A 15,519-nucleotide genomic window follows, 5' to 3' on the forward strand; every position below is an offset into this window, starting at 1 on the left:
ACGTGTTTCACGGCACACACGGCGGCGCACACAGTGCGACTCATCCGCCCCAAAGTGCAGCAGGATGCAGTAGTGCTCCAAACTATCAACATGTGCGCTCATCTCATGCATGGCTTCAGCTACTCCCCTCAAAGGTGACAGGAGTGGAGCCTTCATCTGCGGCGTCAAGCCACTTCTCGGCGGCCCTACATACTCCCACCGGAGAAGGCAGACTCGAGGTCGAGGCCGGTCATCATCGTCTCGTCACTCGCCTTCGTATCGGTGAGACCGAGGTCCTCGGTGAGATTGTTGTCGCACGACGGGCCTGAAGCAGTGGTCAGCGGGGACGACGGATCTCGAGAGTGGCTCTCACCAGCGACCACTCCACCAGCGTCGAGCGTGCCGATGAGACCGAGGTGCTTGAGCTTCTGTTCGGCCTTGTTCACCTCGTTGCCGAGATTGGTGCGGAAGGCCTGGGACTGCTCGACGGCCATGCGCACGGTGTCGTCCAGGATGACCTTGAACTCCGAGTGGGAGGCGTCGGTGGCATTGTCGAGATGAGACTTGAGGCAACAGTAGATGAAACGGTAGGCAATAGAGCGGAGCTCGTCGAGACCGTCGATGTAGGCGACGATTGCAGATGCCGTAGAGATGGCATACTCGACGAACCCAGCACCATGCTTACCCCTGTAGCGGTCGAGAGCACCCAGGTGCGGGGAAGAGTTGGCATGAGTGTTGGCCTGAATAGTGAACACCGAACGAATGGCTGCTATCCCGCCGTCGACGCCACAGGTGCGAATGAGGACATTCCCTTCACCGCCGTCGCCGGCCACAGCAGAGTGGACGGTATCGACAACCTTGAGAGCTGCCAAGAGCCAATCGGGGGTGTTCTATTGCACGCATCAGCTCATCTCTGTGGTAAAGCGAGCGCTGAAAGAGATAGTGCAAGCTGTTCGAGTTGCAAGTGACTCGAGTGGTGGATCTTGACGGGTCCACCAGTGTAGCGTGGGTGCAAGGGAAGTGATAGACCTTGCAACATGACACTCGCCGCTTACCTCGTCTTCGTCAGAGCCACCGTTGTCATCGTGAGGGCCAGGGTGATCGGGAGCGGCGAGGGTGTGGCCGGTGCGTGGACGGGGTGGTCGTGCGGGTGCGACATGATGATTGATGATGTGACTTGAGATGGTGAGAGAGGTGGTGAAAGGAAGATTGTAATTGAGGAGTGAGGGTGTAAAAGGAAGACGAGGAAGACAAGCCGGCGAGCATGTCCACTCAGCTCCATCGCCGCCTCGCGCCGACGCGCCGACACGCGTCCATCCCGCTGCACGCCTTCCTTCTCGGCGTGAGTGCTCGTGTGTCAGCGTATCGGCACGTCTTCTGTTCTCAATGCTCAACTCTGCCTCTCCGTTTGCGTGTCCGCGCTGCTTGACGCGCGCGCGCCATCGGTGGCGACCTCGATGGACCGCCGACGAGAACGCGAGGATGGGGCCCCGCCTCATCTGTGGGTTATCTCTCCATGGCGCACAAGCAGCTCCATCGTCGACGCCAAGAAGCAGACCTACGCACCGAGGAGGCCAATGACCTCGCCGGGATGGCATGCACGCCGAGTGTCGACCCGAGAAAGGACGGACGCGTCGCGGGGCGTTGAGCGGCGTGCCAAGAGCGTGCCGGCCGCGGGCGGCGTCGGGCCAAGTCCGCAACAACAACGTGCCTCCACTCCGACCAACCTCCACTTGCGCATCCCCACCACCTTGTCATCGCCCACATCACCACCATGCCGTTCGATCTCAAGACGTACATCGCAAAGGCCTCGTCGACCTCCGGCCCCGACGCACCGCACGACAAGGGCGGCGCCATCACCCCGCAGCAGTGGCACGTGTACGACGGCGCGGCGTGGGTGCCCGCCCCGCCTTCCCCCGCCGCCGCCGCCGCCCCAGAGCAGCTCACCCTCGTCACCTGGAACATTGACGGCTTCGGCGCGCAGGCCGAGGCGCGCGCCGCGTGCCTCCTCGCGCGGGTCGCAGAGCTCCCCACTGCTCCGGACGTCATCCTCTTCCAGGAGGTTAACGCGGCCGGGGCGGCGACGATCCTCGCCAACCCCTTCGTGCGCGCGGGCTACGTCTCGTCCGAGGCTCCTGGCGGCAGCGGCGCCCACTGGGACTGGGAGGGCGTACCCCAGCCGTTCGTGACGCTCACGCTGGTCTCGCGCGCGCTCCGCGTAGGGGACGTGTTCCGCACCTCCCTGCCGTCGCGGTACGCGCGCGACCTGCTCACGGCCGACGTGCTCCTCCCGACCGGGACGCTGCGCATCGTCAACGTCCACCTCGACTCGCTCGCGCACGACCCGTCGTTCCGTCCCCCGCAGGTCGCCCTCGCCACGGCCAGCATCAAGGCGGCCGGCGCTGGCGTGATCGCGGGCGACTGGAACCCCGTCCTTCCTCTCGACGACAGCCTGTGTGCGGACAACGGGATCACGGACGAGTGGGTAGCACTCAAGGGCGCGGACGATGGCTTCACGTGGAACTGGGACGGGCGCAGCAAGGAGCCGTTCCCGCCCAACAGGCTCGACAAGGTGGCCACGTTCGGCGTCCGCGCCACCGAGATCGAGATCATCGAGCCGGGCACGCTGGCGGAGGGTGAGTGCAGGGTTGGGGGTACGCTGACGCCAGGTATCGACTGGAGCGACCACTGCGGGCTGCGCTTCGTGCTGGCCCCGGTTAGCGCGAGCAAGCTGTAGGGCGGTGCTCGCGCTGTGGGGCGGGCGGGGGCCGAGGTTGTAGAACGAGATGAAGTGTCTTGGGCCGGGCGTCAGCCACGCGCATGGTGCATACCCGCCCAATGGTCGGGCTGCGTCCAACGCCACCCCCCACGCATCGTCAGACGTGCACCGGCTCGCTCGACGCCGCGCTCGGCGATGTCGTTGCCGCGGCACTCGTTGGGGCCCCTTGTGCGATTGTTGGGCGCCGGTGACACATACCGGCTTCGGAAATAGCCGACGCGGGGTCGGCGACAACTTGGCTGAAACGTGAGGCCCGAAGCTAACAACACTCTCAACTCGTCCCATCCTCTCCATCTAGCCCAACACTCGCCCACCATGTCGCCCCCCTCGCTCCCGGCCTCCTACGCGGCCCTGCCCACGCAGCACATCAAGCTGTCCAACCACCCGGCGACGGCGGCCGGCGTCACGCCCGTCCAGGTCATCACGCTGTACCGCCCCGACGCGAACAACGCCTTCACGGCCATCATGATGCAGGAGCTGGTGGACACGATCGAGGCGTACGAGGCCGACGATCGGGTCAAGGTCATCGTGATTACGGGGCACGGCAAGATGTTCTGCGCCGGCGCAGACCTGAGCGGGAACAAGGCGTTCAAGAAGACGGACAATGACACGAACGGACACCGCGATGGGTGGGTACAAGGCTGATTATCCACGCTAACGCACCAGCGGCGGCCGCGTCTCGCTCGCCATCCACCGCTGCTCCAAGCCGACGATCGCCGCGATCCAGGGCTCGGCCGTCGGCGTCGGCATCACCATGACGCTGCCGGCGACGATCCGCATCGCGGCCGCGCCGGCCAAGATCGGCTTCGTGTTCGCGCGCCGCGGGCTCGTGATGGAGGCCGCGAGCAGCTTCTTCCTCCCCAAGCTCATCGGATACAGCCGCGTGCTGCACATCGTCACCACGGGCTCGGTCTACCCCGCCAACCACAAGCTGCTGGACGGCCTCTTCTCCGAGGTGCTCGAGCAGCCCTCGGCCGTCCTGCCCCGCGCGCTCGAGCTCGCAGACGACATCGCGGCCAACTGCTCGGGCCTCAGCATCGCGCTCAACAAGAACCTCATGTACCGCGCCCTCCCGAGCGCCGAGGAGCAGCACCTGCTCGACTCGCGCGTCATGTACGGGCTCTACGGGACCAAGGACATCAACGAGGGCGTCGCCTCGTTCCTCGAGAAGCGCAAGGTCGACTTCAAGGGCACGATCAAGGACGCGCCCACGGCCTACCCCTGGTGGTTTGCCGTCGACACGCGCCTGCCCGAGGGCGCTGACAAGGCAAAGTTGTAGTGTGGGATGTTCAGAAGCATGTAGGGTCGCGTCTCACGTCATTGCTGCATCACTACGGAGCCTAGGTCGTGTCGGCAAGAGCGCGCACGAGGCGGGGGTACACGGTGTCGCGCCACGTCCCGCGGCACATGTGCGCCGAGCGCGGCGGCGCCGCGAGCTCCCACTTGACGAGGCCGCGCGCGACGACGTGGTCGAGCAGCGCCTTGCGCTCGGCGGCCGTCCACGGCGTGTTGCGCGCCGTCCGCTTGGCCTGAACCTTGCCCTGGGTGAGCGCGGCACAGAGGCACGGGTAGATCTTGTCCCTGCCGTCAGCTAGTTCGCGGCGCGCACCCACGTCCACTGGTTCTTGGCCTGCGACGTGTTGCGCCCGGCGACGGCCTGGTCCCACTTGCGCGCGTCGGGCGGCGTGGTCGCGATGTACTCGAGCAGCTGGCAGCGCTCTTCGGCCGTCCACGCCGTGCCGCGTGCGACGGCGCGCGGGGCCTTGGAGGGCGACTGGTCGGAGGGGGTGAGATCCGTGTCGTGGCTCGAGGCCTGCTCCGCGTCGGGCTTGGGCTTCTTGCCTGGCTCGGACTTGGCGGCCAGCCTGCGCTTGCGCGGGGCCTTGGGCTCGGGCTTGACTTCCGCCGCGGGCTTAACCTTGGCCTCGGGCTTGACCTTGGCCTCGGACTTGACCTTGGCGTCGGACTTGACCTTGGCCGGCTTGGGCTTGGGCTCGACAGCCTCGGGGTCGGCGCTGGCCACCCCACCGCGCGCGTCCTCCACGCCGACGACCTTGTCCTTCTCCGCCGGCTTGACCCTCTCGGCGCGCTGCAGGTCGTCGCGCGTCGGCTTGACGTCGAACGCCGCCTCTCCCGCCACCGTCTCCTTGGCCTTCTCCGCGCCGCTGCCCTTGGTCCCGTCCTTGGCCTTCTCCACCGCACTGTCGCCCTTCTCCTTGTCCTTGGCCTTCTCCGCGCCGTCGCCCTGGTTCTTCCCCTTGGCCCTCTCCATGGCATCGAAGGCCGTATCGATGTCGTCGTGCAGCTCCCACAGCTGGGCCATGTCGAGCAAGTCGAGGAAGTGGGTGGTCGTGAGAGCGGGCGCTTCTCGTCATCTAGACGTCTTCGCGCCCTAGACAGTGACCTCAGCCACGAGGGGCACGCCGCTCTCATCCCTCCTCGTCAGCCAGACCCTACACGCGACTCACTCCGCCGGCCCCTGCCGCCCCATCCACGCCCGCACGCGCGGCACGTAGTCCTCCCATGCGATCTTGCCTGCCGCCGGGGTTAGGCACGCGCACGCGATGCCGGGGAAGAGGACCTTGGGCACGTCGCCTGTCCCGAGGCGTGGGAGGCTCGCCGCGGTTGCCAACAGGCCGAAGAGGGACGCGAGGACGACGAGGTGCCGAACCAGTTGCTTCTGCCGCGAGCGGATAACTGGGGCTGGCATAGTGTGCGCCGCGTTGCGAGCAATACGAGTTGCGCAGGGTAGTAGTCGAGATAGCTGGGCTGTAATCGTGCCCTACGACGCTGCAGAGGATATGCACCAAAAGTAGAGCGAGTAGCAAACCGTTAACCCCTACCAGTGCTAATCTGGTAGAGGTTAGAGCGGCCCCCAATCTCTAGTCCAGCTGGAGATTAGGAAATTGGTGGACACGAATTGCTTCGTCAGGGATTCGAACCCACACCGTCACATATTGTAAACGATGGACGACCTTCCAATCAAATGATCTAACCAGTCAACTGGCAGATCATTGTGATGCTTTTTTCAGGCGCTAGGTGCTTATGATGTGGCGCCGCCAACGGTTAGTGTTACCCATCCGTTGCCGACCGTGATGACGACTGTCAACGACGTCGCGGACTGAGAGACATCAACGCCGTCGACCATCATCCATCATCACTTCTGCAATCCCATCACAATGGCCCTCCCCGACCCAATACCTGCAGCAGCTCCAGCCGAGTCGGCAGCTCCAGCAGAGTCGGCAGCTGCCGCGGGAACTGGTGCCCCCGTCGCCCCGCCGGTTGTCAAGCACCCGCTCCTCCGCACCATCACCGGCGTGCGGGATAACGCGCGGGTCGAGTCGTTCTACGGCGTCCCGTACGGCGAGGTGCGAAAGCGTTGGACGCAGGCGCAGTTCGTTACCATGCTGGAGGGATTCCAGGCGGTGAAGCCAGGGTGAGTGGAGCGACGGCGCGAGGTAGCAAGCGGAGCAGCGACCGGGTCGCTGCCGGCCTCACCATGAGTGATGGCGACACTGCCGCCGTGCGTCCGCCCATGTAGCAGCCACCCCCACGTCATGCGCCGGCAGCGCGTATGAACAACGGCGGGGTACCATTCACCGTTCAGTGCTTGTTCTTGCGCTCCTGCATCCGCTTCTCGAAGTGCTCGATGACAAGGAAGCTGACCACCCAGCCCGCGCTGCCCGCAACCCCCGTCACGCGGCGAGGCCGGCTGCGGACCTCCCCTGCCCCACCTCGAGACCGAGCTCGAGGAGGACGAGTTCCGGTGCTTGAACCTCAACATCACCCGGCCGGTGGGGTACGACGACGTCTTCTTGCCCGTGATGGTTTGGATCCACGGGTAGGTGGTGCCGTGCCAGCCCAGGTGCCGTCGCTGACACTCGCAGCGGCGGGTTCAACGTCGGCTCGGCGTCCGAGCCGATCCACAACCCCGTGGCGTTTGTCGAGTGGTCCGCGGCGCAGGGGTTGCCCGTCATCGCCATCGGTATCAACTACCGCCTGGGGCCGTTCGGCTTCCTATACTCGTCCGACCTGGACAGCGCGCGCTCCGCGGCGTTCCGGGGCAACTTTGGCCTGCGGGACCAGCGCATGGCACTCGACTGGATCCAACGCAACATCGAGGGCTTCGGCGGCGATGTGAGTGACTGAGGTGGTAGAGCTGACGGGCAGGCCAAGCGTATCACGATTGTCGGGCAAAGCGCGGGTGGATGTGAGTGGGGCGACGAGCCGCGCTGACGCCAGACGCGATCCACGCCCAGCTCAACGCGCAGACGCACTACAAGATCCCGCCCCTGTTCTCGCGCGCGATCGTGCAGTCTGGCCCCCTCGCAGACCGACACGTGTGGTCGATCCACCGGCTCGACCTCATCTGGGCCAAGATGGTCAAGGAGGCGGCAGCACAGGCCGAGGCCGCGCTGCCCGATACCGCAGAGGAGCGCATCGACTCACTCCGCGCCGTCTCGGCAGCCAAGCTCATCGAGCTCGGCATCGTCCACTGCAAGGTGTCGACCTGGGGCGTGTTCCACGACGGCGCGTTCGTGCCCCCCGAGATCTACCACCACGACGGGACGTTCCGCGTCGCCAAGCCCAAGGTCGAGGCGCTGATCCTCGGTGACGTTGCCGACGAGCGGAGCGTGTTCCTCCCCCGGGCGAAGCGGCGCGGCAAGGCGCCCTTGATCAAGGCGTTGAACTCGCTACTGACGCCCGAGCAGGCGCGCGGCGTCGAGTCCGCGTACAAGCTCGACCAGGACCTCACCGTCGACGAGCTCACGGTCCAGATGTCGTACGCAGCCCAGGACATGCGCTACCTCTACCCCGGGGACGCGCTGGCCAAGGCCTGGCCCAGCGCGATCCGGTACCACATCTCGCTTCCCAACACGTTCGACGAGGCCGGGCGGAGCTACAAGGGCATGGCGCACCACTCGATCGACGTCATGTACCTCTTCCGCAACTACAACAAGTTCTTCGTCGAGCGCGGTATGGCAACGCACGAAGCCGTCTCGGACGCGATGGGCCGCGCGTGGCTGCTGTTCATGCACGGCGGCGAGCCGTGGGAGCACAGCTCGCGACAGGCCGCGCACTTTGGCCCCCGCGGCATGGAGATTGTTCCGCGCGACAAGGTCAAGGAGGACGAGGAGGAGGACCGCCGCCTCGCCCTGTGGGAGGGCCTCGGGCTGGTGAAGACCGGCCGGGTGGCCAACGTGTGGATCTCGGAGGAGAACGACCGCGTTGATGCGGGCGAGGCCTTTGTGCCATAGTAGAGTACGAGTCGAGCATGCAGTAGAGGCGGCGTGCATGGTCTCGGCGCCAAGCATGACAGAGCGGCAGCCGGAGCCGCTCACATGCACAGGCACTGCGATATCGGAGAGTGGGGTGCGGAAGTGCTCCGCAGTGCCCGTTGATATCGCGAGGTGCGATCTGGCTCGACCCGGCGCTTACGACGGACCCAGTCCGACAACACCCACTTTTCGGCGGTGGTGTGGAGTGGGTCGCCGTCGTCGTCGTAGACGAGGTGGTGGACTCGCTGCATACGATCTCCCTCTGTCGGTCTCGCGCGCCGCGAGATGAGTAAGATTCCTCGCGCGCCCAGACAATCGTAGTGGGCGGGATGCCGTGAAGCAGATCTGGCCCGAGACGCTTCGCGAGATAACGCCAAACCGACCGAGGCGGGGTTTGTTGACACCGAGGTTGACACCGAGGAAACGGCGGCCACCCGTCCTGCATGACTCTGGCCACCGAGCAGCACGCCACCTCGGCATGCCTTCGTATGCAGCTCTTGGCAGGTTCACGTAGCTGCAAGGGCTCGCTGTTGTGTCTTGACACTGCTCAATCGCTCACCATGACCACCCTCGCCCCCGGCCAGCGCCCCGTCGGCCGATCGTCCATCGCCTGCCTCTACTGCCGCCGTCACAAGGTCCGCTGCAACGGCGAGTTTCCGTGCAAGCGGTGTACGCGCAAGAACCTCGACTGCGAGTTTGCGAGCTCGGCGCGCTGGAAGCGGAGTTCGGAGCGCACATCCACCCCGCCGTCGGCTTCGCCACCAACACCCGTCCCGACGCCGCCGTCGTCGTCTAGCTCGCCGTGGCCGCGCCTTGCCGACCTCCTCTCCCCCGCGCTCGACCCTTCCAGCGCTGGTATCCTCGCCGAGAGCGACGCCCGCGCCCTCTTTGACTTGTGAGTCCGCCACCGGCGCCGGCGCTGAGTAAAGTTTTGTGACTCATTGTGGCCCGCACCTCGGCCCACTGGCCCTTCACTTTGACGAGCTGCGTGACACCTCGCCACTCCTCCTCTGCTCCGCCGTGGCTGCAGCGTACGTCAATGTCCCGCCCGAGGCGGGAATAGCATGTGCCGAGCCAGACATCGCCGATGCGCTCGCGGCCCTCGCCTACGCCCACATCGCGGCGAGCCTCCTCGCGCCAAGGGCGAGCGGGCTAGACGCGCTCGGCGTGCTCGTTGCTGCTCTTTGGGGTATCAGTCGGGTGGACGAACCCAGCGCGTTCACCCTGGTCCGGCACGCCGGCGCGCTGCTGGCCCGCGTGCCGCTCGGCGACGTCGGGTCGCCGGCCTGGGCCGCCGCCCACATCTGCGAGCTGTACGACGGACTGTGAGTGTGCTATTTGTGGACAACGCTGACTTTAGCCTCTGCCTGGGCTATGGGCTGCCCTTTGGCACGTACCCACGCGCTCCTGAGCCTGCGGGGCTCGGTGAGATGGTCGCGCAGCCATCCCTCTCCCCAATCGCGGCGCAGGCCGAGCTCGTGTCGCTCATCCGGCTTGTCACGGACTGGGCCTCGACAGGGAGCTTGGAGACCCTCGCCGACCTCGTCCTCCGAGCGAACGACGGGCTCGAGGACTGGTTCTTCAAGTGGACGTCCGGGCCGAGCGAGTACGCGCGCGTGCTGGGCGGCCACACGCACACGCTCGTCCTCGCGCACCACGTCCGCCTGAGCATCAACATGCTGCCGCTACAGGCTGGAGTCATTGGCCAGGCCCGCGCCCACCGGCACGCGCTGGCGGCTGCCGCAGGCATCATCGACGCGTACGCCGACCTCGATACGGCCAAGCGCACCGCACCGAGTGTCGGCGGCACGATCCTCGCCCATGCCACCATGTGCCTCCTCCCGCCGGCCGACGCGGGCCGGCTGCCCGAATCCGACGCGACAAGACGATACTATGAGACGGGGCTGGCCGTGCTGCAGACGGACGCGCTCAACCAGGGGCACTTTACGCCGCGCTTCGCCCGTACGATGGAGCGTGTCCTCGCCCGCCGCCGCACGGGCGAGGAGGGATGGCCCGAGGGCATCGTCCTCCCGCCGCTTGGCGCGCCGTTCGCCCTCATCGACACGGTGTGCAACGCGTGCAAGTGACGGAGGGGGCTGTACGGTATGCATGTTGTACTCTTCGCCTAGGTGGGCAGCACGAGGGCGGCAATGGCCGCGGCGCGGGACACGCCGCCCATCGGCATGTCTCGGTGCCTGCGCTAGTTGAGATCCGTTGGACTGTGACCACCAAAGAGAAACCTTTTAACCAGAAATCGGCCAACCTTATAAGAGCGGGGCTGCTCTTGATTTTGTCCACATCCCAACACTCCCCCCATGACACGTCTGCAGGGCAAGATTGCTATTGTGGGTGGTCGTCTCGTTTGTGCTGACCCCAGATCACCGGCGGCAGCTCGGGCATGTGAGTGGCCACCGAGATGGACGCCACCGCCGCGGGCTGACGTCACACAGCGGCAAGGCGGCCGTTGACTTGTTTGTCGCCAACGGCGCGAGTGTCGTCGCCGTCGACCTCACCGAGCCCTCTGCACCAGAGGAGCCGTATCCAAAGGGCGTCGAGTTTGTCAAGGGCAGCGTGGTGTGAGTGGGTGGTGCGGACGGGGGGCCGAGTGATGCAGCGCGCGGCCAGGAACTCGTCGTCACCCGACCCGACCCAAACCGACACTGACGGCATAGCCTGCCCGAGACGTGGACGCGCGCGTTCGAGGCCGCCAAGAAAGTGTTCGGAGCCAACCCCAACGTGCTCGTCAACAACGCCGGCGTCGCGCACCACGCGCCGTTGGTCGAGGTCTCGGGCGAGGATTGGGAGCGCGTGTATGACGTCAACCTGCGCGCGCCTCTGCACGGCATGCAGGTGTTCATCCGCACCTTGCTTGCCGAAGAGCGCAAGGGCTCAATCGTCAACATCTCATCCGTGAGTCGAGAGTGTGACCTGCCCTGCGTGGAAGGCGGCGCTCTGTCCTCGTCCTCACGACGACAGACGCGCCTCTCGGAAGCGAGACGCATGCGGACTTGGTTGGGGTGTTCTCCGACGATGGGCTTGAGCTCAACACTGGCCCGTCCCGGCTCGAGCGTAGTAAGGGTGCGAGCGACGAACTCGGCCCGCGGCCTCGCGATTAGTTGGGTGGACGACGTGCAGGGCACTGGGGTGTACTGGCTCTGCTCGTCAGTCCCCCAAGAGTTGCACGGCGCACCTGCTGCGACATCTAGTTGAGCTAGGGTAATCCGTCCCACCGCGTCAGCGTGGCGCGAATTGCAGCACTCATCCTGGGTGGGCGGTGCACCGATACGTCGTGATGCTCGAGTGCGATACCGGCCACTGTGGGCGAGCAGTGATCACCCTGCTTACACTGCCCAGATCGCAGGCATCAACGGCTTTCCGTACTGCGCGGCGTACGGCTCGTCCAAGGCCGCGCTGGCCAACCTCACCAAGGTGGCCGCGGCAGAGTACGGCGCCAAGGGCATCCGGGTCAACGCGATCGCCCCGGGCTCAACGAACACGGGTGAGCAAGCCCGCGTATGCGCCGAGCTCACTCTCAGCCCTCACGCGCAACCTCCCCCCAGCCGAGCACGCCGGCATGCAGCAGATGATTGCCGTCACGCCGCTCGGGCGCATCGGCGAGCCGGTCGACGTCGCCAACGCGATCGTCTATCTTTCGGTAAGCACTAGTTGGTCGAGGCCCCGCTGATTCTCTAGTCAGACGAGGCAGACTACATGACGGGTCATGTACTCGTACTCGATGGCGGGTTCACTGTGCTGTAGCTGTTGATGACGCCGAGATGGATCGACTGAGCCGCAGCGCTGCGTGCTGCGCGTTGCGAGGCCTTGTGCCATGTGCCATGTGCCACTGGTGTGTTGCACTCGCCACTCGCCACCTCGCCACTTCCGCCGTCGCCGCTGTCGCCGCCGGCCTGCACGCCCGTCACTCACCCCACTCACCACTCAGTCTAGTCACCCAACTCGCAACTCGTCTTCCCTCATTCTCCCATTGTCCCATCGTCTCACTCTCTTTTACTCTCTTCCTCTTCCCTCTCCCACTCCCCCACTCCATTCTAGCTCCCTCTCTCCCTCTCATCCTCCATCCCTTCCACCTCCTTCCGTCCGTCTACATGATGCGTGGCGTTGGTTTTCTGCAGGGGACCAGCTTCCTTCTTGCTAAGGATAATAGATCCGGAGCCGATCTCAAGGCCCAGGAGTCGTATATCAAGGTGAGTAGACTGCTCGAGACAGGCGCTGATGCGCGTAGAGAGCTGGCGGCGCGGTTACCACGGGCCGTGCAGAGGCGAACTTCATTGTCGTCTGCCTGCCGGTGGGAGCCACCAGTATTGTCTGGCAGTGCTTGCCCATGCACAAGCCAGCGAGGGGTGCTCTTGGCCACAGCCTCACTCTGCCCGAGCTACTCTACCTGGTGATTCATATGGCTCGCCCTCGACCTCAAATCGTGCTTCCTGAGTACGTAAACCACTGGCTTGACCATGGACGCGAGCCGACCGGCCCTGATCGCGTCGCCTGGACCGTCATGTGAGTGCCCAACCGTGCTTCGCTGACATAGAAGCCTCAAGAGCCCGGCTGTGGCCAACGCTTCAAGCGCAGCGGCCCAGCCCGAGACTGGTCCCAGCGCCGCCATCTCGGCACCGCCGCCGCCGCAGGTGTTTGCGGCCTTCAGCCCGTGCACGTTCTATCTCGCCAGAGGCTGCACCCAGGGCCTAGGTTGGCTCATCGAGGTAAGCGCATCTAGTGACCGCTGTAGCTGACCCTCAGAACATGGGCGGTGTCATCGAGGACGCCGTGCAGAGCGGTCTCTACGTCCTTGTTCCCGGCCCCGAGATCACCGGTGGTCCCGAGACGCAGCGCATTATCGACAGCCTTGGTCCGCTTCATCCCTCTGGCCGCATCCTTGACCAGAGGTTTGTCCTGGATTGCTTCGTCCACAGCTCGTTCCAAGACTTCACCGACTACACCCTTGAGCCCAGCACGCCCGCCTCGCCCAAGCCCACGATCCGCGCTCTGGACACCGATGCTCCCACCGTCGCCGAGTCTCGTGGCCACTCTCCTCACCTCACCGCTCACAGCCCTCCCTACCGCTCGGAATGGGCCACCGACGTCGCCCCCTTGAACCCGTCGGTCCACTACGGTGATACCGTCCAGGCTGTTGGCGGCTACTGCCCTGAGGCCAACATCGGCAGCCCTCCGTACCGCCCGTCGCGCTCGCCGAGCCCCATCTCAGGCCTCTCGGGCCCTGGACCCAGTACCATGGTGCAGCGCAAGCGCCGCCGCAACGAGGACGAGCACGGCGGCGACGACGGCGACGACGGCGGCCAGCCTATGCGTGTCTCCATGGGCGCGCCCGCGCATTGGTAGACGCGACCTTTGATGGGACATTGCAGTAGATAAGAAGAGAGTGTAGACGGCTGTGACCTGACGACGGAGATGGCAGTGCCTTGTAGAGCACATACCTTGTAGAAGATGCACAAGTTCTTTGTTACGAGCGGTGATTACGTCGAGGTGTACTACGACGTTGACTGGTACTGTACCTCACGGTCGCGGAGAGTCTGGTGAGTGCTCTTCCTCTTCGCTCCGAGGTACAGCTGACAGCTGCAGAGCAGGTCGAACGCCGGGTGGGAATTGGACACTGGCGCACCGCCGACGAGGAAAGCCACCGCCGCCTGCATCTCGAGCTCACTCTTTGCACCATGGCTCCCACATCAGAATCCAGCTGATAGAACATGTCCAGACGATGTATTCTAATCAGCCACAGCATAGGAGTGGTTGCCGCCCGCAGTGTCATCACTGGAAGACCTGCAACCCAGTCGCACAGTTTTCCTCACCCGGGTGTCGAGGTGGCTTCTCCCAGGATGGGGCCAGTCTCGGTACTCAACCAGCCACGCCGAGCTCGTCGAGAATCCCACGGCGACGTCCGCCCCCGACGTGCAGTGACGACAGACCCCAGCCCTCCCCCCGCCCGATCCGCTCGGCGTCACGGCCGACGCCGGGCCCGACCCTCCCCCGCCCACCCGTCGGGCCCTCGCCGGCGCGTATGCACTCCGCGCCGAGGTCGGTGCTGTTGGGCTCGTCTGCGCCTCATGCATGAGGCGTTGTGGTCGCATGGAAAGGGGGGTGCTGTGGTGAGTGCACGTGATTGCCCGTGCCCGGCGCGCGCGTGTGTGCTCGGACTCGGTGGCTGGCCGTGCCGCCGGCGCCGCGGTGAGTACCAGGCTGCATCTCACCATCGCCGACGCGAGGTGCCCATCTCATCTCTCTCCACAGTCGCTCCTCGCTGTCTCAAGTTACCACGTCGCATGCCCTCCGCGGCGCAGAGTGTCAAGGCCGCTGTGCCCCGTCCGTCGCCGCCCGCGGCTCACCGCCACACAACGACCGACGCCCGAAATTCGTCACCTCTCACTCCTCCTTCGTCCACTTCACTTCCCCCACCTCCCACTTGCGCGACACCCAACCATCACCATGGGCCGCAACCGCCGCAACACGGCGACGGCCACAAGCTCAAACAGCACGCCACTGGGCAAGCCGCGGCGTGACGACCACGACGACGACCGTGGGCCGACAGACCCCCCAGCGCAGCGCGCGTGGGGAAGCCAGAGTCCGCAGCAGGTGAGCGCGCGCGCCGGGCACGCTGACCCCAGCCGCCGCCCCGCAGCGTCCAGCAGGCTCCTCGTCCGCCGGCGCTGCTCGCGCGCATGGGCCCGCAGCAGCAGCAGCGGCCAGCCCAGCAGCAGCCGCGTCGGCCCCCACCCCCGCGCCGCCAGCAAACGCACCCGCAGCAGGGATCGCCGCGCCCCGAACTGACGCGCGGCGGGTCGCTCCTCGAACAGCTCAACCGCGAGCTCGCGCAGCAGCAGCCGACACTGCGCCCACCCCCACCAACCCACCACCACCATGCCCCGCGTCCCATCCAGCCCGCGCCGCCGCCGACTCCGCCCGCACCCCCCGCGCGTAACGGCGCCCACACCGTCCACCCGGGGCGCGCGGCGCTCGTCGCGCAGGCCAACGCCGAGGCGACCATGGCCCCCCCGCCGTACACCCCGACCGCCGACGTCAACTACTCGACGGCCACGAGCTCGGGTGGATACTTCAAAAACCACTCGCTGCGCGTCGAGAAGAAGAAGGAGCGCGACGACGACGCCATGGACGTGGATGAGTGGTGATGTGAGGGAGATGGTGAGTGGCATTGGCTGGGCGGTGCTGACCGCAGACGGCGTGTCTTTAGCATGTACCATGTGGCTTGTATGAAGACCTCGGCTCATTGACCAAGAGGCGGAGCAGCGCAACGAGGAAGGCGGCCGAGGATGGAACGGCGGGGACGACTGCAGCTGGCGTCGACGAAACGGGTGTGCCTTCCCCCGTCTTCCTCGGCTGACGACTCTCTTCGTCGACTGACCCACAGGTGAAAGAAAGACACAAAGAGCTCATGGCAATGGGCAAAAGGGCGGGCAGCCTTCGGACGGCACCTGGGTGACGAGCTGACAG

General features: G+C 65.6%; 9 protein-coding genes across 9 annotated transcripts; 7 read left to right on the forward strand and 2 right to left on the reverse strand.

The window, feature by feature from the left end:
- Nucleotides 1-185: 185 nt before the first annotated feature.
- On the reverse strand, nt 186-1,138 carry Q8F55_008525 (uncharacterized protein; the record flags this gene model as incomplete). The annotated part of the gene is made up of 3 exons (XM_069356920.1): nt 186-304; nt 353-869; nt 1,055-1,138. 3 exons carry the CDS (start codon nt 1,136-1,138, stop codon nt 186-188), a joined length of 720 nt encoding a protein of 239 aa, XP_069204857.1.
- Nucleotides 1,139-1,753: 615 nt separating this feature from the next.
- Q8F55_008526 (uncharacterized protein) lies at nt 1,754-2,716 on the forward strand (the record flags this gene model as incomplete). The annotated part of the gene is made up of 2 exons (XM_069356921.1): nt 1,754-2,615; nt 2,649-2,716. 2 exons carry the CDS (start codon nt 1,754-1,756, stop codon nt 2,714-2,716), a joined length of 930 nt encoding a protein of 309 aa, XP_069204858.1.
- A 357-nt stretch (nt 2,717-3,073) lies between these two features.
- Q8F55_008527 (uncharacterized protein) lies at nt 3,074-4,037 on the forward strand (the record flags this gene model as incomplete). Its single annotated transcript, XM_069356922.1, has 2 exons — nt 3,074-3,387; nt 3,425-4,037. The coding sequence occupies 2 exons, from the start codon at nt 3,074-3,076 to the stop codon at nt 4,035-4,037; spliced, it is 927 nt and encodes a 308-aa protein (XP_069204859.1).
- A 61-nt stretch (nt 4,038-4,098) lies between these two features.
- Nucleotides 4,099-5,081, reverse strand: Q8F55_008528 (uncharacterized protein; the record flags this gene model as incomplete). The annotated part of the gene is made up of 2 exons (XM_069356923.1): nt 4,099-4,339; nt 4,372-5,081. 2 exons carry the CDS (start codon nt 5,079-5,081, stop codon nt 4,099-4,101), a joined length of 951 nt encoding a protein of 316 aa, XP_069204860.1.
- Nucleotides 5,082-5,937: 856 nt separating this feature from the next.
- Q8F55_008529 (uncharacterized protein) lies at nt 5,938-8,016 on the forward strand (the record flags this gene model as incomplete). The annotated part of the gene is made up of 5 exons (XM_069356924.1): nt 5,938-6,194; nt 6,432-6,599; nt 6,646-6,895; nt 6,929-6,968; nt 7,001-8,016. The coding sequence occupies 5 exons, from the start codon at nt 5,938-5,940 to the stop codon at nt 8,014-8,016; spliced, it is 1,731 nt and encodes a 576-aa protein (XP_069204861.1).
- A 581-nt stretch (nt 8,017-8,597) lies between these two features.
- Nucleotides 8,598-10,124, forward strand: Q8F55_008530 (uncharacterized protein; the record flags this gene model as incomplete). Its single annotated transcript, XM_069356925.1, has 3 exons — nt 8,598-8,932; nt 8,967-9,362; nt 9,398-10,124. The coding sequence occupies 3 exons, from the start codon at nt 8,598-8,600 to the stop codon at nt 10,122-10,124; spliced, it is 1,458 nt and encodes a 485-aa protein (XP_069204862.1).
- A 228-nt stretch (nt 10,125-10,352) lies between these two features.
- On the forward strand, nt 10,353-11,796 carry Q8F55_008531 (uncharacterized protein; the record flags this gene model as incomplete). The annotated part of the gene is made up of 7 exons (XM_069356926.1): nt 10,353-10,382; nt 10,415-10,437; nt 10,488-10,613; nt 10,710-10,947; nt 11,392-11,536; nt 11,574-11,692; nt 11,731-11,796. The coding sequence occupies 7 exons, from the start codon at nt 10,353-10,355 to the stop codon at nt 11,794-11,796; spliced, it is 747 nt and encodes a 248-aa protein (XP_069204863.1).
- Nucleotides 11,797-12,451: 655 nt separating this feature from the next.
- Nucleotides 12,452-13,395, forward strand: Q8F55_008532 (uncharacterized protein; the record flags this gene model as incomplete). The annotated part of the gene is made up of 3 exons (XM_069356927.1): nt 12,452-12,555; nt 12,590-12,758; nt 12,796-13,395. The coding sequence occupies 3 exons, from the start codon at nt 12,452-12,454 to the stop codon at nt 13,393-13,395; spliced, it is 873 nt and encodes a 290-aa protein (XP_069204864.1).
- Nucleotides 13,396-14,496: 1,101 nt separating this feature from the next.
- Q8F55_008533 (uncharacterized protein) lies at nt 14,497-15,197 on the forward strand (the record flags this gene model as incomplete). The annotated part of the gene is made up of 2 exons (XM_069356928.1): nt 14,497-14,643; nt 14,676-15,197. 2 exons carry the CDS (start codon nt 14,497-14,499, stop codon nt 15,195-15,197), a joined length of 669 nt encoding a protein of 222 aa, XP_069204865.1.
- Between the last annotated feature and the right edge of the window lie 322 nt (nt 15,198-15,519).

This window comes from Vanrija albida, assembly GCF_041260175.1.
Source record: "Vanrija albida strain AlHP1 chromosome Unknown contig_7, whole genome shotgun sequence".
NCBI lineage: Eukaryota > Fungi > Basidiomycota > Tremellomycetes > Trichosporonales > Trichosporonaceae > Vanrija > Vanrija albida.